The 18,905-nt window shown below is 39.8% G+C and overlaps 1 protein-coding gene across 1 annotated transcript in view; it reads left to right on the top strand.

The window, feature by feature from the left end:
* Positions 1-13,606: 13,606 nt before the first annotated feature.
* Positions 13,607-18,905, top strand: part of PRDM5 (PR/SET domain 5) — a gene marked incomplete at its 5' end in the record, with an annotated part of 82,163 nt that continues 76,864 nt past the window's right edge. The window contains 2 exons of the mRNA XM_080344311.1: positions 13,607-13,699; positions 18,702-18,785. Coding sequence (XP_080200437.1) covers positions 13,607-13,699; positions 18,702-18,785 — 177 coding nt within the window. The remainder of the gene's footprint in view (positions 13,700-18,701; positions 18,786-18,905) is intronic.

Below are 18,905 nucleotides of genomic sequence, written 5' to 3'. Positions count from 1 at the left end.
AATGCAGAAACTTGCATGTTATGGCATCAAAAATACTTCTATTTGTCTGATGGATGGTGAAATTTTAGATAGGTAACACTTAGTTTTAGATTGCAACTACAAAGATCAATAAAGGATATGAGAGAGTACAACTTACTACAGAAATTGATGCTATTGTGTGGGTGGTTGTAAATCAGAACAATTGTTATTGAAATCAGTTTTTCAGAATGTTATTACACTTGTGTATTGAAGAGATGGAAAAAATCTGGACAGGCTGGAGAGTTGGGTGGGGAATAACCTGATGAAATTTAACAAGGGAAAGTGTAGATTCCTGCATCTGGGCAGGAACAACCCCAGGTTCCAGTATAGGCTGAAGAATGACCTATTAGAAAGCAGTGTAGGGGAAAGGGACCTGGGGGTCCTGGTGGACAGCAGGATGACCATGTGCCAGCACTGTGCCCTTGTGTTCAGGAAGGCCAATGGTATCCTGGGGTGTATCAGAAGGGGGCTGGTTAGTAGATTGAGAGAGGTTCTCCTTCCCCTCTACTCTGCCCTGGTGAGACCCCATCTGGAGTATTGTGCCCAGTTCTGGGCCCCTCAGTTCAAGGAGGACAGGGAACTGCTGGAGAGAGTCCAGCGTAGGGCAACGAAGATGATTAAGGGAGTGGAGCATCTCCCTTATGAAGAAAGGCTGAGGGAGCTGGGGCTCTTTAGTTTGGAGGAGACTAAGGAGAGACCATATTAATGTCTATAAGTATATAAAAGGTGAGTGCCATGAGGATGGAGCCAGGCTCTTCTCAGTGGCAAACAATGATAGGACAAGGGGTAATGGGTTCAAACTGGAACACAAGAGGTTCCACTTAAATTTGAGAAGAAACTTCTTCACAGTGAGGGTGATGGAGCACTGGAACAGGCTGCCCAGGGAGGCTGTGGAGTCTCCTTCTCTGGAGACATTCAAAACCTACCTGGACATGTTCCTGTGTGACCTCATCTTAGGCGTTCCTGCTCTGACAGGGGGATTGGACTAGATGATCTTCTGAGGTCCCTTCCAATCCCAAACATACTGTGATTTTTTTGAAGTTGTTTCCTCTCTGCTTCCTTGAATTTTAAGGTGCTTCCTCTCTGTTTACTTGAAGTTCTGCAAAACTGTAGGCTATATGGAAAGATGTGTTGCTTTAAAACCAAAACAAATCCCACAAGCATATACAGGACATATGAACAGGTAAGTTGCAGCTTTCTCTGCTCCTGTATTTTCAGCTGACTTGGGAATACTGAACATTTAGGACAGCGTTGCTAATTACTCATGGAGAGTTGAACAGAATATTGTGAGGATTAGAGTTTTCAAATTGAAGCATTTAATGAAAAAAACACTTCCAAATATTTATCCTGCCTGTCATCCTTCCTGATTCTTCTTCTCCTGCCGCTTATTTGGAAGAGGGAGTAAGAAGATGGGGAAGAGAAAGGGAAGAGGGAAGTAAAGAGGGGGAAAAGTTCTGTAACTGTCTAGAAAGGGTGGGTAGAGCTCTGGCTTCTCTTTCAGAATGGGAATCAGGTGAAAACCCACACTGCACACCTAATGTGCTGAGGTGTCTGCAGCTGTGTTAAAGCAATTGGGGTTTCCTGTCCATCTGGAGGCATGTCCTACAGTGTTGAGAACTGAGAGACACTTCAGTGGAGGGTAAGCAGGAGACTGAAAACAAAGGATAGCACTGAGATATTTCTTTTGCCTTAAATTACTATATTTTCATTTTTATTTATTCTTAATATAAAAGTAATAAGAATAAACAAATACTAGAAATAATAAATAAATATAATAATAATAAATCAAATAATAAATAACAAATCAAAGATAAATATATAAACAACAAATTAAATATTTAAAAAATAAAATAAAAAAACAATACCTCTCATTTTGGTGTGTGGCATGTGGAAATATTCTTTGCACAGTCCACATAGCACTTCCAAATAGGCTTAGCACAATATTTATTCTATTTTGATTAAAAACAAAATGAACAAACAAAACCAACAAAAAAAACCCCAAACAAAGGCAAAAAACCCACACAGTTTATTTTGTCAAGACAAAATTCTATATTTTTAAATGGTTTGACAGGTTGGTGTGTCTTTTCCAAATATCCTATGACCTTGAAATTTATAGATGTTGTAGAACTACCAGAAATCAAACCTACTTCCAACTTTTTTTTCTTGGGGAAAAAAAATAAGAGGAGAGTATAGGAATGTGTTTCAGCTTATGGTAAAAGCAGATTTCAATACAAAAGTCATTTCTACATCACAGAAATAATTACATGATACAATCTTCCTTGCAACATTGTACTCTGCATAGGACTCTAAACCTCAAACTTTTCATTGCTGGGGCTGAATGCCCTGTTGCTGCTTGTAAGAGACACCTCAATTTCCTCTGTGCACTACTTCCAGTTTTTCTGAACAAACAAACTGAGGAAATAAAAAATCCTAGGTACTTGACCTCTGCAATCAAAGAGTTCTCCTTGCATTTCAAATCTGTTACCACCATCACTAATGGTTTAGCCGCTTGGGTTTTTCTCTTATCCCTCAGGCCAGATACCAATGATAGCTGTGAATCTTAGACTTCATAAAAGGAGTGGGAAAATCAAAATCCAGCGTCTCTAAATACTGGAGGCAAGTGCTAGGCCTTGAAACATAGGATCTCCTAAAATTCAAAATCTTGATCAACTGAGGTGATATTGGTGGTGAAACCAGTGGTGCAGCAAGGAAGATTCATGGAAAAAGAGTTTTGAGCTGTTTAAAGAGGAGACAGGGAAAGTATTTAGTGGATGAAAGTTGAGGGTGTATTCCCAGCAGAAAAGAATACTAGAAATGCCAAAATGAAACAGGAATGAAGACAAGATGTGAGTAAAGAGGCTGGAAAAGGCTTAGAAGGGAAAGTAGTGGATATGCCTGTTGCAGTGCAAGACAGTAAGATTTGACTGTGAGATCTGGTCTAAGGTGTCTAAGGCTCCCCAGTCAAGTGACGCAGAGCTATTGGTGTTCTCACTTCCTGAAGACCTTCAAGCAAAGTGTTTGCTGTGGCCAGGCTTCCTGACCAGGGGAATTACATTGCTTCAGCTCACAGTCTAGGGAGAGACTAGCAAGTATGTAGTGTGGAGAACCAGGAGATTGAAGGCCTGTGCTGGTGGTTCAGACACAGCTACATAGTATACCAAAAAGTAGAAGGTAGTGGACATGCATGCTGTTGAAAAGAGGGTAACCTATGTGCTGGTTTTCTGAGAATAGAAGAAATACAGTGAGGCCAAAGAGCACAATAATTAAGTGAAATATGCCATGAGACAAGTCCCCAAACAAAGGACAGCACAGACATTGAAAATATGCTTAGAGGGCCAAAATGAATTCTCCATAGCAAACAGTTCCAAGAAATACCTTCTGTGGGTGTGTATCTGTTCTCCCAGGATTTCAAAACATTTTGTGTAGCAGTTTTGATATCCTATGTAGTGGAGTGATAAAGGTTCATGGAGAAGTGAAAATACAAATATCCAACACCATGTGGCAAGCATGAAAGTTAGAAATCAGTAATGAGAATTGTCATTTGCCTGCTATAATCATATCAACCAACCAGTGTAAGTTCTTAGTATGGTATGGTCAGCTGTCGTCTTGCTATAGGAAAATCCAACATGGTGGTCCAGCTTTCATGTCCTGTTCAGGAATGGTGGAAAAATACTTCACAACATTAATGCTCTCTCAAGATTTTATAAAGAATTTAATGTGTGGTTGTAATGCCAAACAGTCTAAGTTAAATGATAGGCACAGAGTAGGTACTGAAAGGAAGCCTAATCTTAATGTTTTTGTCAACAAATATTATACAAATAGTTGCACAGAACAGGAATTGATTTAGTGACAAAGCTTGTATTACATGAAGATCCCTTTTAAGATCAGGTTGCAAGTAACAGAGGAAGTAGGTAAGTTTAAGACTTTGTGCTCTCAGGAGGAGCATATGGTCAAATCAGGGCAAGGTCTAATGGAAAATAGGACCCATAAAGTTATGACCTTTGTGTGCTGGGGCATGTATGTGAATGGTTAGGTTTGAAGGAACTAGCTCACCAGGGAGAGACTGGATCTGGAAAGTCAGCTTCAATTAATGAAGGGAAAAAATGGTGAGCTGGCCCTGAATGAGCTGACAGGAAAACCAGAGTGGGTGAGATCAGTTTAGGAAGTTACTCTCAAGCTGAAATAGGGTATTACTGAGCTGAGCAAGACATGTTAAGGATGTGGAAGGGTGTGGCACAGGAGTTTATTTGCTAATAGATGAAGTACTTCCACCAGTTCCTGTCACTGAAGAAAATAATGGAGATGGCTTACATTAAACGTTTGTAAATAAATATTTATGGACTTTTGGGCTCTGATTTTGGAACTTCCAAGATTTCTTAGGTTCATGCTTTCCTGCGTTCTTTTACATCAGAACATAACATGTGAGTATACCAGAGGTGGCTCTGTGGTACTGTCCAATAACAAGTGTCCAGGAGAAATTATCCAAAAGGCTCAGGTGTGCAGGGTATTGGCCCTGGGCGCTTGTCTAACCTTCAAGAGTTTGACACATGGGGACATTTTTAGCCAGGTATAGCTTCTATGAATGGAATAACCCTCAACTGACTTTCTTACATTAACCTGTTGAATGACCCTTTGAACTGCCAGAGCTATGAGGGGTTCAGACTTTTCTGTTTTTTTTCCAGCTGAAGCTGACCCACTGACTCCAACAATGGGGGATGGGTTAGAAAAAGCAACACTGTCAAACTGGAAAATCTGGAAAGCTGGGGCCTGAGGTCTTTGTGTATCAGAAAGCTACCTTTGATTTCTTCTTTATGTTACAACACTCATGTGTCAGTTGGCCATTGTTTTTTGCACATCCCACCCTAAACTAATACAATTACATTAAATAGGACTAGAAAAGAGCTCAGGAAATCATCTGGTGTAGGGCTATGTCTTGCAACGGCTCTGCCTTTGTCACTTCGTAGTCTTGCTTGGCCTGTTCTCAAAGACCTCTGTTGATGAAAGCTCAGTGACCTCTCTAGGCAGACTGTGCAAGTGTTTTACTCATTTAGAAAGTATTTCCAATGTCCAAATTCTTGCTTTAACTTGTTTATTCATTCTTCTTGTTTCCATAGTGGGCATTAAAGAAAACAGCTTTTTAAAGTTTTTCTTGAAAGTAGTTTTTAATTTATTTGAAGACTGTTATTACATATCCAAAAGTTGTTTGTTCTCTGGACACTTGAGTATCTTCAGTCTTTCTTCTGAGGCCAAATTCAGTAGGCTTTTGATCCATGTCTATGGTTATCATCTGGACTTCACTTCTGCTTTGTCTGCAAGGACTGTAACTGCAAAAGAAATAAGAGAAATCACATGAAGTATATCTAATTTAACAAAAATATGCTAGAACTCTTATCCGCTGTTCCACTTTTTTTCTAGAGATGTAATGCTTCAAAATGAATTTAATTCTCTAACTGAGGCTGAACCTGTACTGAAGATTACTTTATCTTCCGGTCTTTCATGCTGGCATCTATAAATAAGAGTACGTATTTAGATTTTTCACACCAGTATAAAAACTTTAATTTTGGGTCCATATGATGTGGGTTAATTAAGTGGTCATCACTATGAAGTCTGAATCACTGCCCTAATTTGATATTTATTCACTTGAACTTATATCCAAAGTTTTTTAAACCCCAATTTAAAAACTCCTGAAAAAAAAATAGGAGTGAACACTCAATATACAATCAGCTTGGGAATGGACGTGCAAATACGTGTACATATTATAATATTTTCAAAGGGAAGGAAGAAGTTTTTTATTCTGAAATCCTGGAGCTAACACACAGAACTTCAAATATTTGAGAAAGACATTTTGACAGTGCATGTACTCTGTACATGCAAGCAAAGAAAGAGGCTCATGTTAAAAACTAGTCTTACCATCTACTGCTTTGCATAACCTCGAGTATCATAACACAACCAGTCTGTATTGGTTTACAAGAAGAACCAAAAAACTAGCTGTGCATAGATTAGGAGACAGATTTGGTGGGGAAATGATTGTAGGTTGAAATGTTTACAGAATTAACAAAACCTCTGAAATAGTCATTGTAGAGGGGGGGAAAAAGGCAACAAACAAGAAAGGAGTCCTTAAAAGTATCTCTGAAAGGACTTTTTTTTTTTTTTCTGAGTAAATCTAAGTGCATTAAGGAACAAATAACTGAAGTTTTTGAGTTCACCAGAAAACAGACAAAACACAGACTTAGAACTGGACAAAAAATCATGAGATGCTGAGTAGATCTGGCTTATTATATTTGAAAAAGACATATTTAATTGTTTAGGAAAGCGGATTGTCTTAGATCCTAAGAGAGATTGAGTTTTCAGTTGGTAGTATAACATGAGGTTTAAGTTGACTCTGTGTCAACACAATTGGTTCCAGATACTTAATGTCACTGTGCCTGGTGATTACTAGCAGCAAGGCAGCCATTGTCCCTAAAGCAGGGCAGACTTTAAAGCCATGCACAGCTCTTGGTAAGCTCTGCTAGTTAATTTTCTGCTTCTGTTTCTAAAGCTTTTATTTGAGGGTATTACACTTGGATTTGTTTTCAGAAACAACAGAAGTTACTGTGTCTGCATGTGCTGGCATGCTGTGTGGACTGAAGCGCAATATGGTTTCATATTCAGCTTGTCAGCATTATATACCCAAGCTGCTGCTACTGGCTTTAAAGGAGGGAAGGATTATCCCCATATATCTTAGTTGGTTTCTTTGGGGAATGGAGTAGTAAAAAAAAAAAAAGTAATAATCTTAGGCTGAGCTTTGTACAACTGAAAACACAACAAAAAGACCCAAGAGCTCTATATGCTATTCTTCTTCCCATCTTCCCCTCAGATTCTGTCATTAGACAAGCTGACTATTTTGCTTCCTGAACACTCCAATGCAAAATGAGAAAGTTCAAAGCCCTTTTTCCATCTTGGTCTGGATACTGTGGTGTAGAAGGCCTGGGAAGGAATTTACAGTAAAAAGAGAACAATGATCCTATATAAAGTTAACAACTTCGTACCTAGTCAGTGAAATGGGCTTGGCAAATTCCGGGGGAATGTTGGACTGAAACCCTTGCATACCTGGTCAAAACTAAATGTTATCTGCACACTGGAAAATTTCACATACATATGAACAAAGAGGAAATAGTCTGATAATATTGTAAGGGTCCTGCAAAGGGAGTACAACCCAGGTTAGCCAAATATTTTTTTAAGTGCTGCTCCTGATTTTACCAGGTTCAAAGGAAGCAGATGGGTTGGAAGGGAGAGAGGTAGATCCTGGAAGAAACTCTTCAAATCAGTAGCTGCAAACTCAATCTGAAGGGGAGAATGTTTTATGGGAATGTGGAGTCATTATCATGAACAAGACCCCTTCTCAGATCTCTGTCATTCTGGTATCGCTACAGATGCTGCAACAGCTAATATTCTAACACTGAAGGATGCAAGGAACTATTAAAAGGATAAAACAGCATTTGTCTCTCTGATTTCAGTCCAACTGCCTAAGGGGCAGGAGAAGGACTGTCAAGTTCCTGAAAATGTTTTAAGGATGATACCATGTCATCCAAAGAAGGGATTAGCTATGAGAAGCCATTCTTTCTTCTGGAGAACACATGTTCTTTCTGAGCTGCTGGATACTTCAGTGGCTGGCATGTTTACTTCTGGAACCTCGAGGATCATATTTTTGCATTAAATCTTTTTGTTTCTTAGATTGTGACATGTTAATTTACCAAGTATGATCCTTAATAAACTGTTCTTTGGGTGGAGGGAGTATCATACTATGCTTCTGGTATGATGTTGCAACAAGTATTGTAACTTCAGACAAGCAACTCTTGTAATTATTTTGTTTGTCACCACATGTGGATTCCTGCCATGGAATTTCATTTGGGACATAGCAGCTCCCATGACTACATGAGAACTTTCTTCTCAAAATACCTCTTCCTCTTTCCAAAAAAGTTATGTAAACAGTTCCTGACACCATTAGGCTTCAAATCTGCAGGCTGCTGGATGCCCTGGTTTCTCCTCAGTGTTCTGTGTAGTTCTGAACAAGCAACTATAGAGCAACATAGAAACAGTGGTTCAACATCTTCAGTTTCTATCTGTGCTACACTGCAAATGAGTTATAGCTCAATGTTTGCTCTTTGAGGAGGGGCAAGATTTTTTTTCAACTGCTTGGCATTGTGCGGGCTGTGGGCCTGCCCTAGGATAGGCCATAGAAAGCTTTATAGCTCCATATTAACCAGAGCATAACTAGCTCCATGTATGACCAAGAAATTAAGGAAGTAAAAAGCAGAACAACAGGAAAGCAAGATATATGGAGAGTATCCTCTGTTAAGTTAGTTTGAAGTAGTTTGCAAAATAACATGTATTTGACCTACTATATAAATATTAAAGGTACCTTTTATTTAATAAAAGTAAGGTAGGAAGGAATTAAAAATATCAAACTTTTTTAGCATTTCTCTGTGTTAAGTTTAGAACAATTTAAAATGTGTGTTATGCCTCTTACATAATTTTCCTTGTTGCTTGTTTCGTTGTTTATTTACTATGTTACTTGTTTAACGTTACCACCAAAATGTGTTTTTTATTTAATGTATTACTTCAGAATACATTATTTTACTTGAGGTAAAATTACATGGTGCCCAACAATTCCTCTGACTGGCTTAGTTGAAATGAATGTTAAAACAATCAAAGCATTTTTCTTAAAAGAATTAGGCCAATAAAAACGGAGCCAGCTGTCCTCATGTATTCCTTTCCATGCTTTTTGGTACTTTGTAAATAGCAACTGGAGTACGTGAAGCTAGTTAAGAATTCAAACCAGAAGTGATTACCTTAATAATAGTAAGAAACAAAACACTACAGTTGCATACAGGAAATAATTAAAACTGTAATGAAGCAGATAAAGCAGAAACCCTGCAAGTGATAGAAGCAACATAGAAAGAATGATGAAACTTACCTCTAAGGTTTTTTTCAAAAGCCCTGTGCTGGTGTGATAGAAGCCACTGTTAGCTTAAAGGAGGAAATAAAACCCCAAACGAAGAGCCCCTACCTCCTGAAAAAAAAGGCTTGTTCAGTGACTGGTGCCAAGTTCCAAAAGTCCTTTATTCTAGCTTTAAACCTCCTAGTTGTGTTAGCTGAAATGTATTTTATGTATCTCACACAATGAATACGCTCATGTGTGTGCCAGTCTGCTTTTCTGATTTTCTAATGCAAGTGCATTATACACAGTAGAATTGAAAACATGAAACTTATCTGCTTGTGCATTTCCTTACAAACTCAATGTTCCCTCTGGAAGAAGGAAGGGACTTGCTGAGATTTCATACATTGGGGTTCTTGTAAGACTTCACAAAGAAACAGTAAAATTTTTCACTCTTTCCAAATAATTTTGAACTGTTATTTCAATAACCGTCTTTATTTGTTTTTAGATGCTCTGGATTAATTGCAGTTTGCATCACAAGGTAAAACCTGTGGGTGGGGGTTGGTTTTGGTTTTTTTTCTTCACATTCTGACTCTGCCACACACTGGATTGTCTTTACAATACATTTTCCAGGACCATGGCTAAAGACAAAATGAATATTTGAAATCTCTTAGGACCCTATTGGGTATGTGTACTGTTAGTTATGGGAACTAATAACTTTATCTTGTAGCATATCAAAGCTACTTTCCTCCTATTCTTGGAGCAACATCTCCTGCTGTTTAACCTGTTTGTGGTAGATCTGCTTTGCTGAATAATGACTGTGGTGTCATTATTCTGAGTGAAGGACTCTCAGACAAGCCATTTGTGTTTTCTCTGAGTGACTGTGGTTTCTGCATGTGATCTGCCCAAGTTGTACATGCAACCCAATTTTGTAGACATTGTTAGAGTGGGTACCACCCATCAATTCATTTAAGCCACGTAGACAGCACTGAGTAACTTTTGGCAATGAAACTGGTTGTTCCTGTGAGCACAAACACTTCTGGACTGATTATCACCCTCCCCTCAATTGTTTTAGTGCAAGTGCCAAGAAAATGAATACTTGAAAACAGAGCAGAGAAAATGACTTTGGCAGGTGTTTCTGTTGATCAGGAGTGTGGAACTTGAAGAAAGCAAGCCAGTAAGTGAGGGAAGAGTGGTGATTTAACTACATAGAACATATACTACTTGCTGAAATATTTAGTGAAAGACAACCTCTGTTTGGCAGTGACCTTCTGAGAAGAAATTGATGGGTCAATGTGGGTCATGATACAGAGACTAAAAACCTGTTGATGAGAATGCTTTTGGAAGGTGCATACAAACACATCTTTGTCAGTCTCTAGGAAAATGAGCTAGAAACAAGCTGACCAAGGTCTGTCCCGTATGTTGATCAGTAGAGCTTCTGCTTATAAAGTAGAAAGCTATTCACCTGCTCCATGTTATCTAGTGGCTCTTTGTATGTGTAGATGGACCCATGGAAGCACTTCATGTCCGGATGGTCTGGGTTTATGGTTCACAAATCTGAGACCTGGTGAGCACTATGATGTTCTGTCAGTGTAGTTGTGTTGCATGATATGACTTCATGCTCCCATGCTGCTGCCAGCTATGCCGGCAATCCCTGGTGTATCTGCAGTGATTGTAAGAAAAGTGTGTAGTCACTGTTTCAGTCGGTCACTTTAGAGATTAATTAGCTCTGTCAGCAAGAAAATTCCTTTAACTGGTGGTGATGGTGGAGTTGCTCTTTATGTGAGAGAGCAACTACAATGTATTGAGTACTGTCCAGGCATGGATGAGGAGTGAGTTGAGAGTCTATGGGTGAGAATTAAGGGGCAGGCTGGCAGGGGTGATAGTGTTGTGGGTGTCTATTACAGGCCACCAGATCAGGGTGAGGAAGTTCTTGAGGCCTCTACAGGCAGCTGAGAGCTCCAGAGGCACCTGTCAGCTTCATGCTCAACAAGTCTGACTTTATTCCCCTCAGTGGCCCTTGTATGAACCAGCAAGGACAAACACTGACATCAATGGAACATGAAGCCCATTTATAACACCTGATGTTATAAATTGATTAAATGATTGATTAAATTTTAATTTTAAAAAAAATGCTGGTGCAGGCAGTTGTGAATATCAGATTAATGCCACAACACCCATTACACTACAAAAGGGGAAACGGGTATGTGTTTTGTCCAATGTCACAGTAATTTTTTTTTTTGCTTAAACAGAATGAGATGTAAGTAACTGCATTTGATGTTGGAATAAGAATAGATGAAGTTTATAAATGAAAATAACTAGTCATGCCTACTTAATGAGTTTAAAACCAAAACATGTAAATGTATACCAAATTAAGCTGTACCACTTCTGTGAAGTTGAATGTGATCTTTTAAGCTTCAGAATGAAGCACCCTCCAATTCTTCTTTTGAAGAGAGAAATACCGAGTCCTTCATAAAGTAGAAAATAATTTAAAAATATTAATAGCCCTTGGAAAAGGTCAGAGACAGAGGAAAAATGATAACATTTTTATCTGATACATATTAAGACAATTTGCCTTCATTCAATAAAGTATTCTAGTCTAGAAAAATACTAAGTATGTTCAATTATGCATATGGATGCTTTGAAGCTGAATCTTAATTATAAGAATATTTAAATTTTGCTATTACTCTTAAAACTGAAGCAGTTGGTCTAGGCACCTTAATTCCTCTATTTTTGATATATCCATATTTTAGGTGTTAGTTATTACTTACATAGATTTAGATACTCCATTTTTATTAATGTTATTTTTTTACTGAATTAACTGTGCCCAGGCTATTAATCTAGGTGTAAAATCTGTGTGTATGATTGGTTTTATTCTGAGTCATTCTTCCAACCACATTATTGGATTCTCTCTTCCTTTTGTTCTGCTTGTCAAAGTGAGGTTCTCATCTAATTTACCAGAGCAGTTGATCATATATTTAATGACATCATGAAGCATTATATACAAATCTGTGTATATATACATGTATGTTGATGAGGATATAATTAGCTTTTAAAAAAAGCTTCGATATCTGCAGTATGATTATAGATACTAAATGCAAAATGGCATAGTGCACAATATACAAGGACACAATAAAGTAGTCAAAGGGAGGCTTATACACCAGCTAATCCTGGGTGGTGGTTTTGTTTGTTTGTTTGTCTGCCTATGGCAAAATCCAGTTGATCCAAAACAATTCACACTTTGATCTGTGCACTGTCATTCTGTAAATAAAATTCTTGACTTTTTTTCACTTCTTCCAACTGACAACAATACAACATTTTTTCTAATACTTTGGTGAGAAATAGAAACTTTTAATACTTTTACTATTTACCCATCCACTTAGGTCTCTAGGAGAATACTAAGAGAAAGGGGCAGTTACAATCCAGTGGTCTATTTATTAATGTTAGCAGCACAATTTAAAAATGTCTGTAAGTACAGCAATTTTTTCCATTTTTTTTTTGTGTGTTGTGGTTTTGTGTGTGTGTTTTGTTCTTCCTCCCTCCCCCCCTGCTTACCTCACATGCTTTGGGTACTTACTTTTAACTGCTTAACCAGATGGTAACAAGTCCCTTTTCAACTACCATGGTCACTACTTGACAATATGTATGAATGTATGATGTGGGCTGAAATCCCAACTGAAATAGATCAGCTTTCTAGAAGAAGTTCAAGGTTGGATCTTGCAGTTTTGTGGAAAAAAAAAAAAAAAAAACACAAAACAAAAGTAGTACTGGTGTCATGTTAAGAACCTGCTGAAGTGTAACTTGTTTCTCCCTGTGCTGTCCCCAAAACAGGGTTCTGTCACCCAGTGTGCAACATAAAGTCACACTGAAGCACTCAGAGATGAGATCCTGTTTATTAGAGTTGCACAAGCCTGGGTGCTGGAATGAAGCCAACAGCCCAGAAAGAAAAGTAATAACCATTCTATACAAAATCTTACCACTGGACAGGGCTGTCCTGAAGAGCCAAGTGCCTACACAGTTGCATGTTGCATTACATAATCCTTCTAGCATATACAGAGCAATATTCAGCTAAAGGATGCCTTATCCAACAGTCTCAAGATATGTGTTAAAACAAGACTCAACTAATTGTGCAGCCTTCAAAACGCCTAAAGCTGCAAGGCTGGTTGTCTCTGAGTGTTTTCTGATGAGGTGTTTGGCAAGTTACTCTTGTTAGAGCCGTAGGCTGACCAAAACTGAAGATTTATGTGTCTTTAGATTGGCAATTGCCCACAGGATACGTTCTCTTAGGTGATAACGACCACACCTGTTCCACCTAGATTGTGTTTAGTATCAGTCAGAGTAGGATGCCCCTGCTCAGTACGTTGTGAGAAGACAGAGTTTTATTTTTTTAGCCCAAACACGGTTATGATATGTTCATCTTTGTTCTCCTTTAGGGCTGCGCCTTATGCGCCGTGATTTCACGGAGCGGCCGCGCGCCCCCTGCCCCCGTCCCGTCCCGCCGCGGCTCCGCTGCCCGGCAGCGGCGGGGGCCCCGGCCTGGCTCCTCCCCTCTTCCTCGGGAGCCGGGAGAGCCCCGCAACCAGCCCCTCTTCCTGCCTGTTCCCCCGGTGCAATGGAAGTCTCCGGTAATCCGCCTCCCCCGTAGCAGGCGGCGGCCCGAGTCGGTGCAAAATGCTGGGCATGTACGTGCCGGACCGGTTCGCCCTGAAGTCGTCGCGGGTGCAGGACGGGATGGGGCTCTACACGGCTCGTAGAGTTAAAAAGGTGAGTGACGGCCGCGGGAAAGTGTGGGGGGGTTGGGTAACGGCCCGTCCCGGCGGGGAGCGGCTGCCACGTCGCACGGCGGAGAAGCGCAGAGCGGGGCGGCTCCTCCGCCCCCGCCGCCGGCCGGGCTGCCCCGCTCCAACTTCGGCGCTGGCTCCACTTCCGTCCGCCCGGGCTCCCGCGGGGGAGGCACCGGTCACCCCCTCCCAGTAAAAGGGAGTCGATCCCCGGCTGGGGCGCCGTGCCCGCGGCGCTGCCGCTCGGGACAGGAAAGGGTGCGGGCCGCAGCTGGGCCGCTGACACCGGCGGAGGGGCCGGGCCGCTGGCTGCCCTGTGGGGTCGGAGGACAGTTTTCCGTGTGGGTTTTCTTTTCCCTGTTTCTTTTGTGTTCCTGGCGCTGTCCCCAGGGTAGGGTTCCTCCGGATGGGGCTGCCTCCTTGGGGATCTGTTTTCGGCCCGTGGTGCTGCTCTGCAGTGCAAGAACTGTCCGTTGTGGGCTCCTGTTATCCCCTGCTCTTGGAGCTTGGTGGGATGGGTAATTTAATTAATCGTTTTGGGAATAATAAAGCCAGGCCTGTGAAAAATGTGGCTGAGTTGAACTGCAGGTCTCTCATATCCCAGCCAGGTCATGTCCCTTGACACCTTGTAGTTGAATTGAAAGTCTCTTGATTATCTGAAATCCCAATTACAACCATTCGGGTGGCTTGTTTGTACAGATATAGGTGCATCTAAAATTATGAACCCTACATTAGTATACACTTTTACAGGTTTTGTAGGTTTTGCTTTCTATCTTTCTCCTGGCTTTGGCTCTGAGTGGTTTGGGAGGGCTGCACAGTTTTTCAGTAGTTTTGCTGACAAGGCTTAGGCACCACAGGGCAGGGATCTCTCATTTTTAAAGTGTCCTTGAGTGTTAATAGGGAGTGGAAGGGGAACGATTTTTTTTTATCAGTTGACTTTAATGCTTTCCAATGAGGTTCTGAAGTTTCATTTGAAAACTCTGGGAGTTCACACAGAAAGGAAGGTTATATACTGCTGGCATACATTAATCCCTGTGACTCTGAAATAGACCAAGGTCTAGAGTGACGCTGAAACTGTCATCCATGTGTTAGTATCAATTCTGAAAGTCAATTAAGAGTTGAGCTAGGAATAACAGAGCATTTTTTTGCCTGAGTTACTCCACATTGCTTTTGAACTCTCTTTATACAGGCAAAGTATATGCTGTCAGATCTCTGCCTGTGCAGCTTTACCAGTGTGAGCATGTCATGCAGGATGCCCTAGCAAAACTGAAATGTTGTAAATGTGGCATGTTGCATGTGGAATGTGAAGGTAAAGGTGGTTGTAGTAAGATCTATTTGTAATTTCTGGTGACAGTGTTATAGGCTTGTCTTTTGTTGGGCAGTGAATTGTCTGTGCTGGGAGCACAGATAATTGTGGTGTGCAAGGCCTGGATCAGAAGTATGTGTCTGACAGACTTTGCAGTTTGGTAGGCTGAGGAACCAGCTCTTTAGTTGCACTGTGGGCAGTGGTTGAAATGGGTATTCCTAAAAATGGTTGGATACCTAAGCACTGTGTGTCACCACAGCTGTTCAGAGAAGGATGCTTGTATAAGTAACACAGATCATATGTTGAATATAGCCAGTCTGTGTGTTACTCTTTTCCATGAAAAGAAAAATCACATCTGAAGTGCTATCAACACATTTTCCTGTCCAGTAATGAAGCAGCAGTACTACATTGCAGGGCTATGACACATAATAGCTTAAGGCTGTTAGATTAATTCCTTGGAACTTTGGGATTTGGAGAAGATATTGAATATGATGCTTAATTGTGAAATAAGGTCTTTGTTCCTGAGTAGCAAATACTGCACCATTTTATCTCAATTGCTATCACAGAACTGCAGTTATCTTAACGGAAAGTAAAACACATTTCAGATAATCTTATAATCAGAAATTGCAGTACCAACTATACAATTGCTAAGTCATGATGAATTAGATCTATGAAAATTCTGCTATTAACAAAGTTTAGTTAATAATTTTGAACTGCTGTTGTCTGTCATCTGCTTTTGTACCTCTTGGCATTATGCTGTACTTCCAAGCTTTTGTCTAATCATAAAAGGTGGAAATGTTTTGTTTTGTTACCTTAACAGAAGCTGCGATTCTCCTGTAAATTTCTTTGCTCCAATAACTGGCCTTTGATTATAGCACCAGTATCATCAGACCCATTTCTTAGTGTTGTGCTGTGGTTGGAAGATTAGTCACTGCTGCTTTCCCAAAAGCAACTGTTGAAAATAGCTTTCTTGGCATTTGAATGATGTGCCTTTCATATCTTCAACAATTTCTGTGGTTGACTGTCTTGTATGCCTCACTTCTATTGTTCAGAGTAGAAGCTGAAGTCTTAGTATTTTTTTAATCAATATATGCTAGTATATGACAGTATGCTCATTAAGTATGACTAACAAATATATATATATATGAAGAAAATGCTCTTAAAGACTAAATAAATAACTACACATCCCCATAGACCTTTGTGTTTCAAGACATCAGATTTTGCTGTCTCTAATTTCTGCTTCCTCTTAAAATATGAGAGGCTATAAAAAGTGCTTCAAAGTCTGAATCACCTGTTCATGTTACATTTACTTTACTTTAGAGGTGGACATCTTGCCTTTTGCTTTTGTCATTGTTTTGAGCTTCTAGAAAGTCTTAAAAGTTTTGCAGTCGGGGTTTATTGGTTTGGAGTAGCTGAGGTAAGAATGATGCATGGTGTTTCTTGTTTTGAGTCATTATACAGGATTAAGCTGTTTCTGTGTTTTATCCCAGAGGTGATGTGTGCTTCAGTGATGGGTGGAAATAACCCTGTAGGTGCTTTATAAGGTACCTAGGGATCCTTGGGATTGTAAGGATGAAAGTATTACTGAGGTGAGTATTGTGGAAGCCTCCACGGTACTTAAGGAAGAAATTACTATCTTTATGCTGTCTTAAAGGTGTTATTCTGCCACTGAAGTGAGTGTGGAAAACTATTTTTTTCCAGGTTCCTAATTCATTGCATCTTCAAATAATTTCCATATTAAATTTACGGAGTTTGTTTTGTTTTCTTTCTATAGAAATAATCTAGATCATAGTCCCATAAACTTCTCATCTTGACAACTGCTATGAGTAATGAGGGAGTTTGTAGATACAATTATGCCCTCTCTTTGAGGTCAGCAGTTACAGTGAGCTGGTTTTCTTCTTCCACCAAAACTACCTGTTGCTTTCTAAGTGAATGGGAAATGCCAGTTCAGCCTGGCGGGAAGTGACTGCCCCAGAAAGGACCTGCCTTGTCTTTACTGAGGCTGGACAGGACCACGTGTTTCCAGAGCTCATTTCCTTCGCCACCACCTCAACTCTTCCACCTCCTTAACCTAAGCAAACAACGTGATCGAAGTGAATTGCCTCCCATGTGGTACCTGCGTGGCCCCTATCAGACAACAGTATGTTTGCTGGGGTGCTGCACACATGTAACTGTGTTGGCCTGTTTTCATCTTCATTGCTGATGAGGTAAAGGAAGAAGGGAAATTCCATTTGGGTATTAAATCCCAGGATTGGTAAAGCTGTCAGGGGAGGAACCCTGACTTTATTTGATTGGCAAAATGATGAAGGGCAATCCAGAGACCACTGAGATGTGAAGGACATGAAGTCCCATAGTGCCATTTTTTGTTATCACTGCCCACATCTGTGTCTCCATTACTACTCTGGGCTCCATTTGTCTTCTGCTGTTCTTGTGTTTTTACCTTCTGCTTTACTGCTCTTTCTCGTGAAGTCTTCATTGTGGACACTTTAAAATGTTGCTCCTCAATTCTGTTGCCTTATTACACAACACTAGTTTTCTTTTGTTTACTGCCTCTTCAGGTTTAATTTTAAATACAAGCATTTTTTTTTTTTTTTATGTATTATTATTATTATTTGGTGGGTTCTTTCTAAGAGGAATGATCCTGGAAGTTTTACATTCCACTTTTTCCTCTCCAGTCTACCTGTAGGCAGTCTGTCAAAACCAGGTGAGGGAAAACATGTAGCAGGCTGCGTCTAGAATTGTGGAATGTGCCTGGGGGAAGGGATGTGTGAACAAGATCGATACTTTTGTTAGCCAAGATACTGTTGTTTTCAAGAAATAACAATGTTGCTTTTCATTATATAGTTTTAATCTGTAATGCTTAAAAGAATATATAGCTTTTTGATCCCAGTACTGCCTAAAGGAACATAACATTCTGCATTCTGGTTTGTAGGACAGGAGAGGGGAAAAAAGATAGACCTGTGTAAAAAGAAAACACTAGTTAAATAATTTATGCTGCTGTTAATGTGACATCTGTGAAGGAAAAAAACCCACTGATACCCCAAACTTTTGGAAGAACATATCAATGGATGCTTTCACAGCATGTGTTATGACTAGCAGGTGGTATAACATTTTAATTTTGCTTATGAAGGCTTGATTTAATTCACAGACACGTGCATGCTCCCTGCGTATTTAAATGAATCTCTCTGTATGAACAAAACCTCAGTTATTCAGTGTTTTGATGTGGCACTTCAAAAAGTGGTGTTGCAAATAATCTTGCAAATAAATCTAATGTAAACTTTGTGCTTGCCAAATATTTTGTTTTAGTTGGATGTCTATTGCAAGGTACTTCCTGAAAATCTTACAAGAAATGTTAGAAATTTAACTTGTAAATTTCAGCCTTATTTAAAATGAAGAAAAACGCTGTTTCCCGAAGGGGACGTGAACATATAGAGGAAAGGTATGGTTTTAAGAGATTCTCCAAGCAATGAAAAGAATGGGAATGAGCTTGAAGTTGAACCCTAAAGGATGTACAACTTTTTGGCATATAGTAGAATGACAAAGAAAAACTCTCATTTTCCATTTGAAACTAAAAATCATAGCTCTGCTGGAGTTTGATGATTCACTTGCCCCTCCCCCCTTTTATATTTTCTTTCCTCCCCCCTCCACTGATTCTTTTTCTTTTGTTATTATTCCTTAGGGTGAAAAATTTGGCCCCTTTGCTGGGGAGAAGCGAATGCCGCAAGAACTGGATGATGACACAGACTGCAGGCTCATGTGGGAAGTGAGTAGTCTGGAGTGACATTGTTTTTGGTTTTTTTTTTGAGCTTAAAGATACTGTAACAAGATTTTGTACTTACTGATGCCTTTAAATAGGGGTTTTTGTGTGGAAGGTGATTGCATT

Source organism: Nesoenas mayeri (assembly GCF_963082525.1).
Source record: "Nesoenas mayeri genome assembly, chromosome: 4".
Lineage (NCBI taxonomy): Eukaryota > Metazoa > Chordata > Aves > Columbiformes > Columbidae > Nesoenas > Nesoenas mayeri.
Note: the sequence above shows the minus strand (reverse complement) of the source record. Positions and strands in the feature narration are given on the sequence as shown.